At 46.9% G+C, this 14284-nt stretch overlaps 2 protein-coding genes across 5 annotated transcripts in view; both read left to right on the top strand.

The window, feature by feature from the left end:
- Positions 1–950: 950 nt before the first annotated feature.
- Positions 951–10010, top strand: brd2a (bromodomain containing 2a). 2 transcript variants are annotated; one of them, XM_077590193.1, is made up of 13 exons: positions 951–1175; positions 1366–2936; positions 4136–4442; positions 4651–4788; positions 4863–5007; positions 5121–5320; positions 6284–6835; positions 6918–7046; positions 7127–7324; positions 7919–8175; positions 8251–8570; positions 8644–8769; positions 9225–10010. In XM_077590193.1, the coding sequence occupies exons 2-13, from the start codon at positions 2905–2907 to the stop codon at positions 9350–9352; spliced, it is 2532 nt and encodes an 843-aa protein (XP_077446319.1). In that variant the 5' UTR covers positions 951–1175; positions 1366–2904; the 3' UTR covers positions 9353–10010. The 2 variants fall into 2 exon arrangements, with proteins under 2 accessions (XP_077446319.1, XP_077446318.1); XM_077590192.1 differs by having other exon boundaries at positions 951–2936.
- Positions 10011–10209: 199 nt separating this feature from the next.
- The window catches only part of hsd17b8 (hydroxysteroid (17-beta) dehydrogenase 8), a 29548-nt gene continuing 25473 nt past the window's right edge, over positions 10210–14284 (top strand). Inside the window, exons 1-9 of one of the 3 annotated variants that reach the window (XR_013297749.1) lie at positions 10210–10327; positions 10961–11163; positions 11263–11379; positions 11449–11544; positions 12985–13070; positions 13138–13222; positions 13749–13791; positions 13878–14008; positions 14083–14211. Coding sequence is in view for 2 of the 3 variants with exons in the window: in XM_077590201.1 (XP_077446327.1) it covers positions 10285–10327; positions 10961–11163; positions 11263–11379; positions 11449–11544; positions 12985–13070; positions 13138–13222; positions 13749–13791; positions 13934–14008; positions 14083–14102 (768 nt within the window). In the remaining variant the exon portion in view is untranslated. Of the gene's footprint in view, positions 10328–10960; positions 11164–11262; positions 11380–11448; positions 11545–12984; positions 13071–13137; positions 13223–13748; positions 13792–13877; positions 14009–14082; positions 14212–14284 lie in introns of those variants that run through there. The other 2 variants (XM_077590201.1, XM_077590202.1) reach the window with 2 other exon arrangements.

The following is a 14284-nucleotide window of genomic DNA, read 5'->3' as shown; positions in this document are numbered from 1 at the left end:
ACCAGGCCTTCTCGCAGGCGTAGGGATACGTCATCGCTTTCACCAACTATGATTGGCTAGTGATAGAGTGGACTAGCCAGAGCTACCAAACTGTATCTGGAGCGAGCTGCACAAGCAAACTCACCCCACAATGGCCGATTGTATGAGGTTATTATTGATGATTTTTTTTACGTGTCGCAGCTGTAGCTGCAGTAGAGGTTTTATAGCTATAAAATAGTTTTTGAGGGTTGGATTGATTTGTTGAAGGCGCTACAAGAAAATGCAAGGACCGCCACTGGTTTACCAGAAAAAAATGACTAGTGATGACTCAGAGGCATCTGATTTGGATGTGGTATACTACTAATCCCCTTTGACCACGGCCCCCAGACCAGTTCCACCCCTCTCGAATCATGCAAAGTGACCGATACATACTGGACCTGCTATACCTGATGTTAAACAAATGAAATGGGCGTCAGTGAATTGCAAGTGGCAGTCAGACGTTGAATCCATAAGTCATGCAGTCACATTATCCACCCCCTTTTTTATTTTATTTGTTCCCTCATACTGATGAGAAATATATATTAAAAAAAAGCTAATTTATACAAGTTTATTTTCAAAAAATAATAACAACTCTGGAAGGAAACGATGACAACTGTTACATCAATTTAATTTGTCATCACGAGGGGAAAAAGCAAGTCATAACTATTGGGCAATTTATGTAATACAACAATCTCATTAATAAATTGGTTAGGTGAATGTTGGTCAATAATAAAATGACAAAACTAGTATGATCCTTCTATTGCCTACATTTAAATTTGGTTTATTGTTTAATGCCTGAGAAAAAGTCAGTCTGAGTTTTGCTTGTTTATTCGCTCAATTGGTTGCACGATTATTAATACTGAAGAAAAAAAATGAAAAAAAAGAAGGTGGGTCACTGCTGCCCCTCTCTGGGCTCGGTTTCGGTTACGCATGCGCACTGGTTTGTCTTGACGCAGCGCTATCGAGCTCGTCGCAGATCGTCTTTTTGGATAAATTGGACGCTTCCAACATTTTCTACACTAAAGAGTAATCTTAGAAACGCTTATTTTGAGTGCCAATTTGAAGAAACAACAGCGGGATAAGCAAGAATTATTAAGATAACCCCCCAAAAGGAATCGTCTTGTCACATGATCAACGCTGGCCAATCACCGAAAAGGGTAGCTTGATGAAACTCTTGCCTTTTTTAAGGATTATTTCGTCGTTTCGTACCAAATGGTTGGAATTACTTGGTGAATTCTAACGTGTGTGTGTGTGAAAAGAGGTTTTATTTCCACTAGCCTTTAAACGGGCGCATCTTGGATACATATTTGATATGTTACGTTAAAGTGAATGGCATCTGTTTTCAAGTTTCGGTCTACATTGGGATTCGGGATGGAGCTGGTCACGTGATTCCCCTCCCCCACCCTGCCCTGAAGAATGGAGAAGGGCGGACATGTTGGAGATAATGTGTAGCCTAAAAAAAAGAATCGCTTTGGAAGACCTGAAGATGTTTTTGAAGACAAGTTTCGCTCCATCTTTTGGATTTACTTTTCGACAATTATCTTTATTTTACTCTTTGTGATTTTGGGGGTATGGTTTTTTTCCCCCCTCAAAAATCCTATTTATTACACAAACTTAACTTTTGATAACCAAATGCTCTCTGCCTTTACATTTCCCTTTTTATTTAGTCGTTTTATTTGCATGTTTGGGTGACATTGTTGGTCGTCTGTAACCTTGGCGAGTGGGGGATGGGCGCATGTGGTTGGGTAACCATTGACACGTTCGACTAGTTTGTTTTCGGTCTGAGTTGGTTATGCCTAGTTAGCAGTTTTTGCCTGATGTTACTGGTGTTTTTTTTCCTTTAACTCAGCTTTTTTTTAAGTAGAAGTATTTCAAAATGGAATATTGTAATATCGGACCTTAGATTAACAGCTCTTTGCAACAGTGGTGATAAAACTGCTGCGTCATTCTGTTGTTCGGTGCAACCGTTGATATTGCGGACGTTCCGTTTATTGATTGAACAAATCGACAGTTCGTTTTAATGACTGCGCTTTACGTTTAAGCCGTTTTGTCTATCCATTCTTTGTTCACCACGCGGGTCATGGTTCAATCGACGTTTTTGTCCCTTTTGTGTCCTTTAACTTGTGTCAAACACGACTTGTGTTGGCATTTCTGTTTCCTAGTAACACATAACGTGTGTGGAGGGGGCATTTATTCGGTTTGTAAATGGAATTGTAATGTTGTACTGCTATTTGACTCGAAGCCGTCGTGCTTAAAGATGGCGACCGGCGCCCTTCTGCGCCTGATCTCCTGGTAAGTGGGGAGAGGTCCGAAGATCTCCGACGTCACGTCATCGTGGCGCTCGCCCAATGGGCTTGGAGATGTTTGTTCTGAAAGCCCGCGCTGCTTTCATATCGGCCAATGGCTGGCCGTATTTCTGCATATTTCTTCCCGTTTTCAGACCTTCGTATTTAGGAGCGCCTTCGCCGTTTTAACAAAATGTCCGATGGCGCTCATTCACGTAAAATGGACGTGCGCAGAGGGGTGGAAAAAAACAAAGCTGACTGTTTCGTAAGACTCGCTTTACCGTAACAATGTGCTTTGAATGCTTTCGTCTTTAAAGAGCGGACAAGCCGTTTCAGGGTGCGGTGACGTTGACTGGCAATGCAAAGAGCGAATCACGACTCGAAGGGCGGGGACGTTTTCGCCACGCGTAGCCAATAGGGTGCGTTATGGGTCTATATAGCAGCTGCCGTAACCGGGTAAGCGCCATTTCCACCAAGCAGGAGGAGAGTTGCATAGTCACCGAAGGGAACGGATAGAAGAGAAAAAAAAAACGAAAAGACGGGAAGCAGAACGGAACCGGATACTGGCTCGACTTTAGCAAAACAATCCGGATCCATCCCGATGGATATGGCCGTTAACCCGCTGATTGACAGGTATCTTTTGGTAAACTTGACTAAGCTTTCAGTGAGGGGCAATATTGAACCCGTAGTCACGAATGGCTGTTTTTATTTGGACTAAAAGTTGCTTTTTCCCCGGAGAAATTGAATGGCGCGGTTGACGGCATTTTTATGAGGAATAATGCGGGACTGAAATGTGTGGAAAATGACGCTAGGTGTTAGCATGACGCCGGCGCCGTGTTAGGAACCGCCGCCGTTAGCTTCGTTACTTAGCATTAGCTTCCCGTAATCTTTTAGAGTAGCTACTGCTAACTGGTGTGACCCATTTGGCTTCTCTACGATGTATTAATACGATTTGGAACGAACGACGTCCTTGTGTGGACCAAAGGACCAGTACTCGTGCCTTTCGGGTGCTTTGTTGTGATGGTAGCAGCCGGTGGGTGTTCCGCTGAAACCGGTAAACGTTCCGTATGACGCCAGTAAACCGCCAATCAACTGGTTTGTGTGGTGTGTTGCTCCGGTAACAGTCCCCAATGTCACTCGGACAACATTTTAATTTTTCTTTTTACTAGCCGTCCAAGCTAGTTTTGTATGTTTTCAGAAAAATAGTCCATTTGGTTCGATTTGAATTTACAGATGATCTTGACCGGGAACTGGGAACCTTCAAAGACGTAATGACAAATAGAATTCTTCCACTAAACTTGTATTTTGATATTGACATTGTGATAACCAATGGTGCTATTTCGCTACCAATGTTTACCCCCACTTTTGTTTTTTCATGTTGTATCTTAAAAAAAATAAAATAAAGCTCTCCTCAATGACAAATGTTTCCAAAGGCTCTATCATTCAAAAATATACACCAAATTGTACTATTTTGGTTATTTAAAGATTTTTTTTTTTTAAAGTAGCAGTGCAGCAGAACGTTGCTGTGTAAACTAGTAACCAACTGCTAGTAGTAAATGTGAGTGTATACACAAAGTAGTCACTAGAGGCGCTAGTGAGTCAAGGGAAGCCACGTTGCAGGTCAAAGCAGCACTTCCTGGCAAAAAACCTTTGCTAAAAGAAACTTCAGCATTAGTTCAGGTCTTTTGATCACCTGACTAGTGATGATGCAATTAAAAGTTGACCTAGTTCCCACCCGGCTAATAAAAGTAGCCCAAAGTGAGGGGGAGACCCGCGTTAAGTATTGCCTTGCCTCACAGCCCTGCTAAGATGCCGCCCTGTGCTCTCCGCAGCTCACAAGGTGGGTTGGACGGTGGCCTAATGGGGCTGATGGCACTGGATCAGAGCTCGGGTACGGCGGGAAAACGGATCCGGAAGCCGTCCCTCCTCTACGAGGGCTTCGAGAGCCCCGGGATGCCCCCCCACTGCCAGAGTGCCGCCCCCGGCCTTCAGCAGCCGCTGATGAAAGACGCCGGGCGACAGGGCAAGATGACCAACCAGTTGCAGTTCTTGCAGAAGGTCCTGCTCAAATCGCTGTGGCGCCACCACTTTGCCTGGCCCTTCCATCAGCCCGTGGATGCCGTCAAACTCAGCCTGCCCGTGAGTATGCGTGGTTAATCATCTCAAAAAATGCTATGTATCTCAAAAAAATGTATCGCCATTCAACAAGGAAAGGGCGCTCACGTGTTTGTCTCAATTGGTATTCCCCCCCCCCTGATCTCTTTTAGTGTCAATATCCCCTTATTATTATTCTTTAATTGCTGAAGAGGTCCAAGTCCGCCATTGTTCATGCACTATTTGTCTTCAGGACTATCATAAGATCATCAAGATCCCGATGGACTTGGGGACCATCAAGAAGAGGCTGGAGACCAACTACTACTACAGTGCCAGTGAATGCATACAAGACTTTAACACCATGTTTACCAACTGTTACATTTACAACAAGGTACGGCCGCGCGTCGAGACGGAAGGCGGGTCGGCTCACGCCCGCCGAGTTCTCAAACGACGCGTCTTTTGCAGCCCTCCGACGACATCGTCTTGATGGCCCAGTCGCTGGAGAAAGCTTTTCTGCAGAAAGTGGCTCAGATGCCTCCCGACGAGGTGGACCTGAGCCCGCCCCCTCCACGGAGCAGACCCGTCAAAGTGGGCAAGAGGGGCCGAGCGAGTGAGTAGCGGCCGGCAAATGTCGTCTTAAACCGCGAGGACCGTGGCACTTTTGAAATAAAAGCGCCCTCCACCTTGATGTAACGCCGCCATCCTGTGTCTCCGGCTTCGCAGTCTCCGGAGGAATCACAACGGCTCACCAGGTGCCCGCCGTTTCCCAATCGGTGTACTCGCCGCCCACCCCGGAGACTCCCGAAACGATCCTCTCGGTGGCGCCGCAGACCATCGTGTCCAAGAATCTGGGGCTGGCCCTGCACGGCGAGCACGGCATCCCCTCCGTGACGGGCTTGCCGCCCACCATGCCCACCACCAAGGTGAGACCCGTGTGTCCGTTGCCTTGGAGATAAAACGTGGAAGGGGTTAACCCAGGGGTGGGCAAACTTTTTGATTTGCCGGCCAGAATGGATACTAAAATTTGACAGGAGGGGCTGGGCCAGGAGCATTTGGACACGCAATGTCATTTATCAAATCTGGGGATTGAAATGTAAGAAGAAAGACACAATTGAAGGTGAAAATTTAGTTTCAAATGTACTTTCAACATTAAGAACATTATTATTCAACAAAAGAAAGCAGTCTTTAAATTGAGAGTGATGAGCGGCATGTTAAGCTAATGTACTGCTGCTGTGCGTACATGTGCAAGTTGCTATTTTTAACACAGTAGAGCACATGTGTCAAAGTGGTGGCCCGGGGGCCAAATCTGGCCCACTGCATAATTTTGTGTGGCCCGGGAAAGTAAATCATTAGTGCCGACTTTCTGTTTTAGGATCAAATTAAAATGAAGAGTATAGATGTATATTACATTTCCTGATTTTCCCCCTTTTAAATCAATAATTGTCATTTTTTAATCCATTTTTTTCTGTGTTTTTAGTTCAAAAATCATTTGGTAAAATCTAAAAATATATAAAAAGGCTAAAATAAACTTTTTTTAAATTATGTTCCATATTAAAGTGGAAAATGGAAAATATTTATATTTATTTTTCGATGCTTTTTGTACCAAAAACACAGAAAAAATATTGGATTAAAAAAATTCAATGGTTGATTTTAAAAAGGGGTTGTTGTTCTCCAAGTTACACTCCGACAAAGGTCTAGACTAGTGCGACATCTATCGGCGAAACGAGGGTATTGCAGGTCAAAGGGAAATGAATGAGGTCATTGATTTTTACTACAATTTGGACGTCGGCGGGCCGGATTAAAAAGCCTAACGGGCAGTGTATGGCCCGCGGGCCGTAGTTTGCCCATGTCTGGGTTAACCCAAATGTAACCACTTTCAACGACAGAAAAAAGGCGTAAAGAGGAAAGCAGACACCACCACTCCGACCACGGTGGCCATGCCCCTCATGAACTCCTTGAACGTGGGCGGCATGAACGTCAACATGAGCATGGGGCACGACTCCCCGCTCGCCCTGGCCGCGCTCGGGGTGGACCACCACCACCATCACCACGACGGCGGCGGCGGCCTCAGCTTGGGCCAAAGTTTAGGCCTGAACCTCGGGCAGGGTCTGACCCTGAACCAGGGCCTGGCCGTGAACGCCGACCACGGGCCGGTCATGCTGGGCGCCAAGGCCCCCGGCGGCTGCAGGAGAGGCGTGAGCGGGCGGCCCATCAAGCCCCCCAAGAAGGACTTGCCGGACTCCATCTTGCCCACGCCGGTGCGCCGCAGCAAGCTGTCGCCGCAGCTGCGCTACTGCAGCGGCGTCCTCAAGGAGCTCCTTTCCAAAAAGCACGCCGCATACGCCTGGCCCTTTTACAAGCCCGTGGACGCTTCGTCGCTGGGTCTCCACGACTACCACGACATCATCAAGCAGCCCATGGACCTCAGCACCATCAAGGTAGGTCAGGGCTCCTTAATCACCATTTAGTTACCATTTAAACAAAAACAAATGGTTCTCACGCTTTGCTAACGGCCCACAGAGGAAAATGGACAGCAGAGAGTACGTGGAGGCACAGCAGTTTTCCGCCGACGTCAGGCTGATGTTCTCCAACTGCTACAAGTACAACCCGCCGGACCACGACGTGGTGGCCATGGCTCGAAAGCTGCAGGTGAATCGGGAAACCGGCCGCCCGCCGCGCCGTCCGTACCCGTCGTCCGAGCGCTGACGGGACTTTTGGACCGCCCGCAGGACGTCTTTGAGTTCCTCTTTGCCAAAATGCCCGACGAGCAGCCGGCGGCGCCGCAGAGCTCCTCGTCCTCTTCGTCCTCCTCGTCCTCGTCCTCCTCGGAGAGCGAGCTGAGCAGCGCCGAGAGCGAGAGCGAGAGCAGCCCCAGCTCCGATTCCGAGGAGGAGCGAGCCAACCGCCTGGCCGAGCTTCAGGAGCAGGTAGCGTGCTAAAAAAAAGTGTTACCAAGTGGTCCACCATTTTATGTACTCAAGTACCATATTTTCTGCACTATAAGGCGCACTTTCAATGAACGGTCTTAAAAATTGGTTTCATATATAAGGCGCACCGGATTATAAGACGCAGTAGGAGTAGTGGTAGTGATGGTGTTGGTGGTGGTGGTAGTAGTAGTAGAAGGGAATTGTGTTATACATCCATAAAATTGAGCTGTGGTAGTAGTGGTAGTGGGAGGTTGTGTTATAGTAGTGTAGTAGTAGTATAGTAGTAGCAGTAGTTGTGTAGCAGTAGTAGTAATGTAGTAATAGTAGAAGTAGTAGTGTAGTAATAGTAGTAGGGGTAGTGGTAGTAGTAGGAGTAGTGGTAGTAATAGGAGTAGGGGTAGTAGTAGGAGTAGTGATGTGTTGTGTTATACGTCCACTAGATGGACCTGTAGTAATAGTAGTAGTGGTGGTGGTTAAGGGTTGTGTTATACATCAACTAGATGGAGCCGTGCTAAAGGGAATTTCAGAAAAAGATGAATGAATATTGATCAGCCCACCCCCGCCTTTTCTAACTTGGCACCATCTCTTTCCCAGCTGAAAGCCGTCCACGAGCAGCTGACGGCGCTTTCCCAGGGACCCATAGTCAAACCCAAGAAGAAGAAGGAGAAGAAGGGCAAGAAGAAGAGGAGGAAGAGCGAGAAGCATCCCAAGCTAGAAGAGCTGGTGCCCATCAGGCCGCCCAAGACCCCCAAAGTTAGCAAAAATGTCAAAAAGAGCAATAAGGCCATAGGAGGAGGAGTTCCCCTCATCCCCATCAAAAAAGCCCAGAGCAAGAAAAACAACAAGAGCAAGTAAGTGCCTTGACACCCCCTGCTGGACAACAAGGGACACGACCAACCGACCGGGTCTTTTCTCTCTCTGGTCAGGTCCAAAAAGGGAGGCGTGATGTTCAGCGTGCCGCCGGCCGTCGCCGAACCCCCCGTCCCCCACTTCGACTCTGACGAGGAGGAGGAGACGGCGCCCATGTCGTACGACGAGAAGCGCCAGCTCAGCCTGGACATCAACAAGCTCCCCGGCGAGAAGCTGGGCCGCGTGGTCTACATCATCCAATCGCGTGAGCCGTCCCTCCGAGACACCAACCCCGAGGAAATCGAGATCGACTTCGAGATGCTCAAGCCGTCCACGCTGCGGGAGCTGGAGCGCTACGTCATGACGTGCCTGAGGAAGAAGCCGCGCAAGCCTTACGGTAAGGATTTTATTCCCCCCACCCCTTTTAATTTATGACCATGCTTGTATTCATTTATTTTTGCTTTCAAAAGCCATCAAGAATAGCGCGGGAAAGTCGCGCGAGGAGCTGGCTCTGGAGAAACAACTGGAGCTGGAGAGGAGGCTGATGGATGTTAGCGGCCAGCTCAACTCCGGCAAGAAGCCCACCAAAGCCAAGCGTAAGAAATATTATCTATATTAATATATCTAAAATATTATGACTTTATTCCTTCATTTTAATATCTTAAATGTTGATGTAAAATGACATTTATTTAGACAAAATGGAGGACGATGTTGGAAATATTATGACTTTATTCCTTTGTTTTAATATCTTAAATGTTGATGTAAAATGACGTTTATTTAGACAAAATGGAGGACGATGTTGGAAATATTATGACTTTATTCCTTCGTTTTAATATCTCAAATGTTGATGTAAAATGACGTTTATTTAGACAAAATGGAGGACGATGTTGGAAATATTATGACTTTATTCCTTCGTTTTATGTCGCCATCAATGGTGGATCCGAGAGTTTAAAATTTCAACTCTCGGCTCTACCATTGACGGCGACAGACAGACGCCCGATCTGTTCCCGTCGATAACGCCATAACCACTTTTTTCCTCCCCCCTTCTTAGTGGAGAAACCATCGGCCGAGTCGAGCACTCAGCCGTCGCGCCTCAGCGCCAGCAGTTCCTCCTCGGACTCTTCCTCATCTTCCTCCTCCTCGTCCTCTTCCGACACCAGCGAGTCCGACTCTGGCTGAGAGGCAAAAAGACTTTTCCTTTTTCTTTAGTCCCCTCCCCCTCTTCGCCCCGAGTTTTCTTTTTGAACGGGGGTTCGGCCCAAAGGACCCGCCGGACCAGGACTGGCGGTCCGGCCCGGAGAGACGGACAGACGGACGGCGCCGAGCGACGGACGGAGGCCGAGGGCGTCTCGTCGCGGAACCGGGCGGGGTCCGAATCGGGGCGGGGGCGGGGTTTGGCGTTGCATGTGTCGGGGTGCCGAAACCAGAGTCCTTCTTCTGGGGTGGGCGTGGGGGATTTGATTTCCCTTCTTACCGTGCTCGCCGTCTTGGCGGTGTGTGTAGGTGTTCTGTACAGCTATAGAACTGTTTTTTCTTTTATAAAGAAGCATTTTTATCTCCCTCTGTGGGAACCAAGTGTGTGCAAGTAGGCTCTTGAAAAGTGCTGGAGAAGAAGACGTGTGCGTGCGTGCGTGCGTGGCCTGCTGAAGTTCTCCATAGTTTTGACGCAGGCGTTGAAAAACTGGCCGTGTACCCTTACACCACGTGGCACTCCACCTGTGCGATGTGATGTTATCATTTAGTTGACCATTTTTGTTTTCCCCTCTCCAGTCTTTCTCTGTACTCGTTTGCTCCCGTGACCAATTTACTAATAAAAAGCAAAAGCTTCGAGGACAAACTTTTGTTGTTGTTGTTGTTGTCTTATCTAATAAATGATGCCGAAGTGTACAAATTGAAGATAAAAAGATAAGAAAAACCAGTACTGAAAACTCGAACCGGATTGTTGCATGGAAAGCCTGTTAAATGAGCTCAAATCGTGTGATTAAAACGTTTTATTAGTTGTTAAATGACTCGAAAGAAATTCTCTCAACGTTCTTCTTCGTTTCGCATGACAAAGCGCCTTCGCTGCCATCTAGCGGTCAACTGCGGTAGTGTACAAACACAAAGGCAATATGGCGGCCGGGCGACTCGTGTCAAGGTTGGCAATGGTGACTGGTAAGTCAAGAGCAACGAATTGCATTCAAAATACACACAGTAGTGCTCATAAAGTCATTTGTTAAGATGTGGAATAATTTTCAGTCAAGTCTCGGTAGTTTTTCGTCCTGTTGTTTGCACGTAACAAAAATCCGAGCTGCCGACGCAAAGTTTGGCTCGTAATTCTCAAACAGGTGCACCAAATTAGGCCCGGCGTTTAAATGATTCCCACTTTTTTTGCCAGGGTTTTACGGTGTAAATGACACATTTGTGAGATATCAACGGAAACAAGTGGAAGAACAATGATTTGAAATGAATAGTGTTTCGCCAACTATACTCTTTTTGCCCAACTCCGGTCCTGCAGGGCGCCGATCTAGTCCGTTTTCCACATTTCCCTTCTCCAACACACCCGGGATAATTAAATCCGGGTCGTTATCGAAACATTGTTGAGGAGTTAATCATTTGATTCGGGCAAGTTTGAGGTGGGAGACTTATATCGTCTGTATATAGTATATTATAATCTGTTATCTATTATATATAGTATATTATAACATGTCAGAGGACGTAACAACGCTCCGTATGAAGTCACAGATAAAAGCTAGGCAGTCAATATAAAACTCATATTGACCAAACGGGGATGGCCGTTTCACCCAGGCGGCGGCAGCGGGATTGGTCGCGCGGTTTGTCGTCGGCTGGCCTCCGAGGGCGCCTCGGTGGTGGTCGCCGACGTGGACGAGGCGTCGGCCCGCCGGACTCTTCAAAGTCTGCCCTCTGACCTCCGAGGTCAAGCCCACATGGCCGCGGTGGCGGACGTGGCGTCGAAAGAGAGCGTCGAGAACCTGCTCACCAGCATCCAGGTTTGTCATTCGTCCGTTGGAATAGTTTGCCTCCATGGTGACGATGGAGGCAAACTATTCCAACGTGACGGTTGTCATGGTTGTCTTGCCCCGACGTAGGTCCGCTACTTCCAGCCGCCTTCCGTGTGCGTGAACGCGGCGGGCATCACCGCGGACGACTTCCTCCTGGACATGGAAGAGGACGACTTTGACAGGGTGGTCCGGGTCAACCTAAAGGTGAGACGGGCGTCCCGTTCGATCCCGTCCGTTTTTCCCGGCTCCGTCTGATCCGTGACGTCTCTCCAGGGCTCCTTTTTGGTGACTCAGGCCGTCGCTCGGGCCCTGGTGGCGTGTGGAGCCACCAAAGGATCCATTATTACTGTGGGCAGCATTGTGGGCAAAGTAAGTATCAGATCATGACAAGACAGACATCAAATTATTGGAAAGCATCCATTGGTGAAAAGGTTCTGATAGGTTTATTATTAATAGACCTTAATCAAACAGGGAGACATCTTTAACATACACTGGCTACAACTTGCAAGGAAAATGAATCCCAACTCGCCTTCGTTCAAGAGGATTCTGAAGAGCGGCATCCTCCTCTGTCCATTTAGTCGCGCATAATTCAAAACATCTAAGGTCATCTGATTCAAACAATTGCATAAGCTAACCGAATAACACCATCGAGGTCAAAAACAACTGCAACAATAATCGCATATCAGGTATTCATTAATAACAATTAAGGTCGGAACTCAAAAACAACTCCATATCAAGCGAACCGAGCGTCATCATTTGAGAAACATATGCGAGTAATCCCGGAGGTTGACTGATAGCCATCCGCTGAATCAACAACAATTTAAGCGTCCTTCGCAGATCTTCATTGTGAACTTGCATCTGGGTAAAGGGTCGAGGTGTATCTCCCAGCAAACAGTCCTTGGAGCCGAGGACCCGGTGAGGTGTTACGTCAACAAGCTGGATGGAGCCAGCTGTCCTGGAGGGTGACCTTCAGTTTGCCCCAGTCTCAAATTAAAGACACTCTTATACAAAAGTCATTCAAATGCATACATCTATAATATTATCCAGAATAAACCCAACAGGTTCCAAGCTGTCTTCATCATCCCTGCTGGAGTTTGTTCATGTTGGGTTTATTCTGGGATGTTACTATATGTTCATTAAGCATTCAATAGGTAATGAAGCTATAAATTAATTTGTGCTATACTTTATGTTGGGACCGAGTAAGCTGGAGGACACTTTCCCCCCACAGCTGCTTTCGAGGCCAGTTCATTGTTTTCAGGAATATTGACTGAACAGGACACCATGTTCCAGGCCGAGACTGTTGATCTGAGTTGGCAATGAAGATCTACGAGGGACTCTTAAATTGCTTTGACTTGGATTCCGGCATATGGCGATAATCGCATTATTGTTTAAAAATATGGTCGCTCTGTTTACCTTTTAAAGAAATTATTATGCTTATTCGTGCAAATTCTTACGCAGTTGTTTTGGTTTTCGATCCGCTCGGGTCACCTTGTATGCTTACTTGTGCAAATTCTTACGCAGGTGTTTTTGGTTCCGATCTAACATGAGCAGTTGTTTTTTTACCTTAATGGTGTTATTCAGTTAGCTTATGCAATTGTTTGAATCAGATGACCTCAAATGTTTTGATTATGCGCCGACTAAATTGACAGAGGAAGATGCCCTTTCTTTAGGATCATCCTGGACCAGGGCGGGTCGGGAGTGATTTTCCTTGCAAGTTGTAGCCAGTCTATGTTAATGATGTCTCCCTGTTTTTTATTAAAGTGTATTAATAATAAACCTATCAGTTCACCTCAATGTAATGTTCTACAGGTGGGAAACATGGGACAGGTCAATTACGCCGCCTCCAAAGCCGGAGTGGAGGGTTTAACCAGGACGGCCGCCAAGGAGCTCAGTAGGTGAGTACTCGGCGGTGCGTAAAATCGGGATGTGGTCAAACGTACTCAAACGTACCGCTTCGTCCAGGTTTGGGATTCGCTGCAACTGTGTGTTGCCGGGGTTTATATCGACTCCCATGACGGACAAAGTGCCCGAGAAGGTCATCGTCAAGGTAGGACATGCGCTGCTTACTTTGAATTAATAGCAGTACAGCCAAGGTTATTTCAAAACGACTTTACTTTTTACCTAGTGCTTTACTGGATTTTCTATTGCCAAGTCAATAGCGTTTGATGTCAAAGTTCAAACTGAGCAATTGAAAATTAACCCAGTGGTGTCCAAAATGAAGCTTTTAAGAACTCTCTGCTGCTTAAAATCAATCTGCCTGTGTCCAAAATCAATTGCATTGTCATCTTCAATCAACGCTGTGCCATCCGAAATATTACATGTGAATTAGAAAACCATTTCTGTTCTGTCCAACATGAACTGCTCACTTCTACTCACTATTTTCTGCTTTATACTGCCACCCAGTGGCTCTTCCAAAGAATGCCCTTTTATGGTACATGTTTCAAAACCATGTAGTCCTCATACATGATCTATTTAAATGATACATGAGTCTGACACAGATTTGTGAATGCCAACTTTAACTTCGCGGTCGCCTCTCTTGACGATGGGCCTGTTTTTCTTTTTCTTTGTATCAGATGAAGTCTCTGGTACCTCTGGGCAGGATGGGCGAGGCAGCAGGTCACTCACTTTTACCAATTTTTCCTTATTTTTGAACCATACGGCACTAGCTTGACTTGCCAGTCTCCTCATTTGGGCCGCTAAAGTCATGTTAGCGCCGTACGGTAGCGAAACCCAGCGTTTCCGCTTTGCCGCCCCGTAGAAGTCGCCGACGCGTGCGCCTTCCTGGCCTCGGACGACGCTGGTTACGTCACGGGGGCCAGCCTGGAAGTGACTGGTACGAAACCAACCCAGCGCCACTTTTGCGGTCTATCAAACGGTGAACAAATGTAGTATTTGTTTCTCCCGCAGGTGGCCTTTTCATGGGTTAAACCAGAAGCCTGCCCGTCAAAGTTTGCATGTTATTTTTGCCCGCCCGCTATTTTAATTTGTGGGCCATGTCAATAAATCACGTGACAAAATGAGTCATGATTTCACAAATCTGTGTCAGTGAACACGTCTCCTTTGCTTAGTTTCTACCAGTGGCGGTCCGTGCATTTTCTAGTAGCGCCTT

This window comes from Stigmatopora argus, chromosome 21 (genome assembly GCF_051989625.1).
Source record: "Stigmatopora argus isolate UIUO_Sarg chromosome 21, RoL_Sarg_1.0, whole genome shotgun sequence".
Lineage (NCBI taxonomy): Eukaryota > Metazoa > Chordata > Actinopteri > Syngnathiformes > Syngnathidae > Stigmatopora > Stigmatopora argus.
The sequence above is the reverse complement of the archived record's forward strand: the minus strand, read 5'-3'. Positions and strand labels throughout refer to the sequence as shown.

Coding starts and splice junctions, on each gene's coding strand:
- brd2a (XM_077590193.1), top strand. CDS start 2,905: ATGGATATGGCCGTTAACCCGCTGATTGACAG. Junction 4,443..4,650: donor CCGTCAAACTCAGCCTGCCC/GTGAGTATGCGT, acceptor ATTTGTCTTCAG/GACTATCATAAGATCATCAA. Junction 8,176..8,250: donor AAGAAAAACAACAAGAGCAA/GTAAGTGCCTTG, acceptor CTCTCTGGTCAG/GTCCAAAAAGGGAGGCGTGA.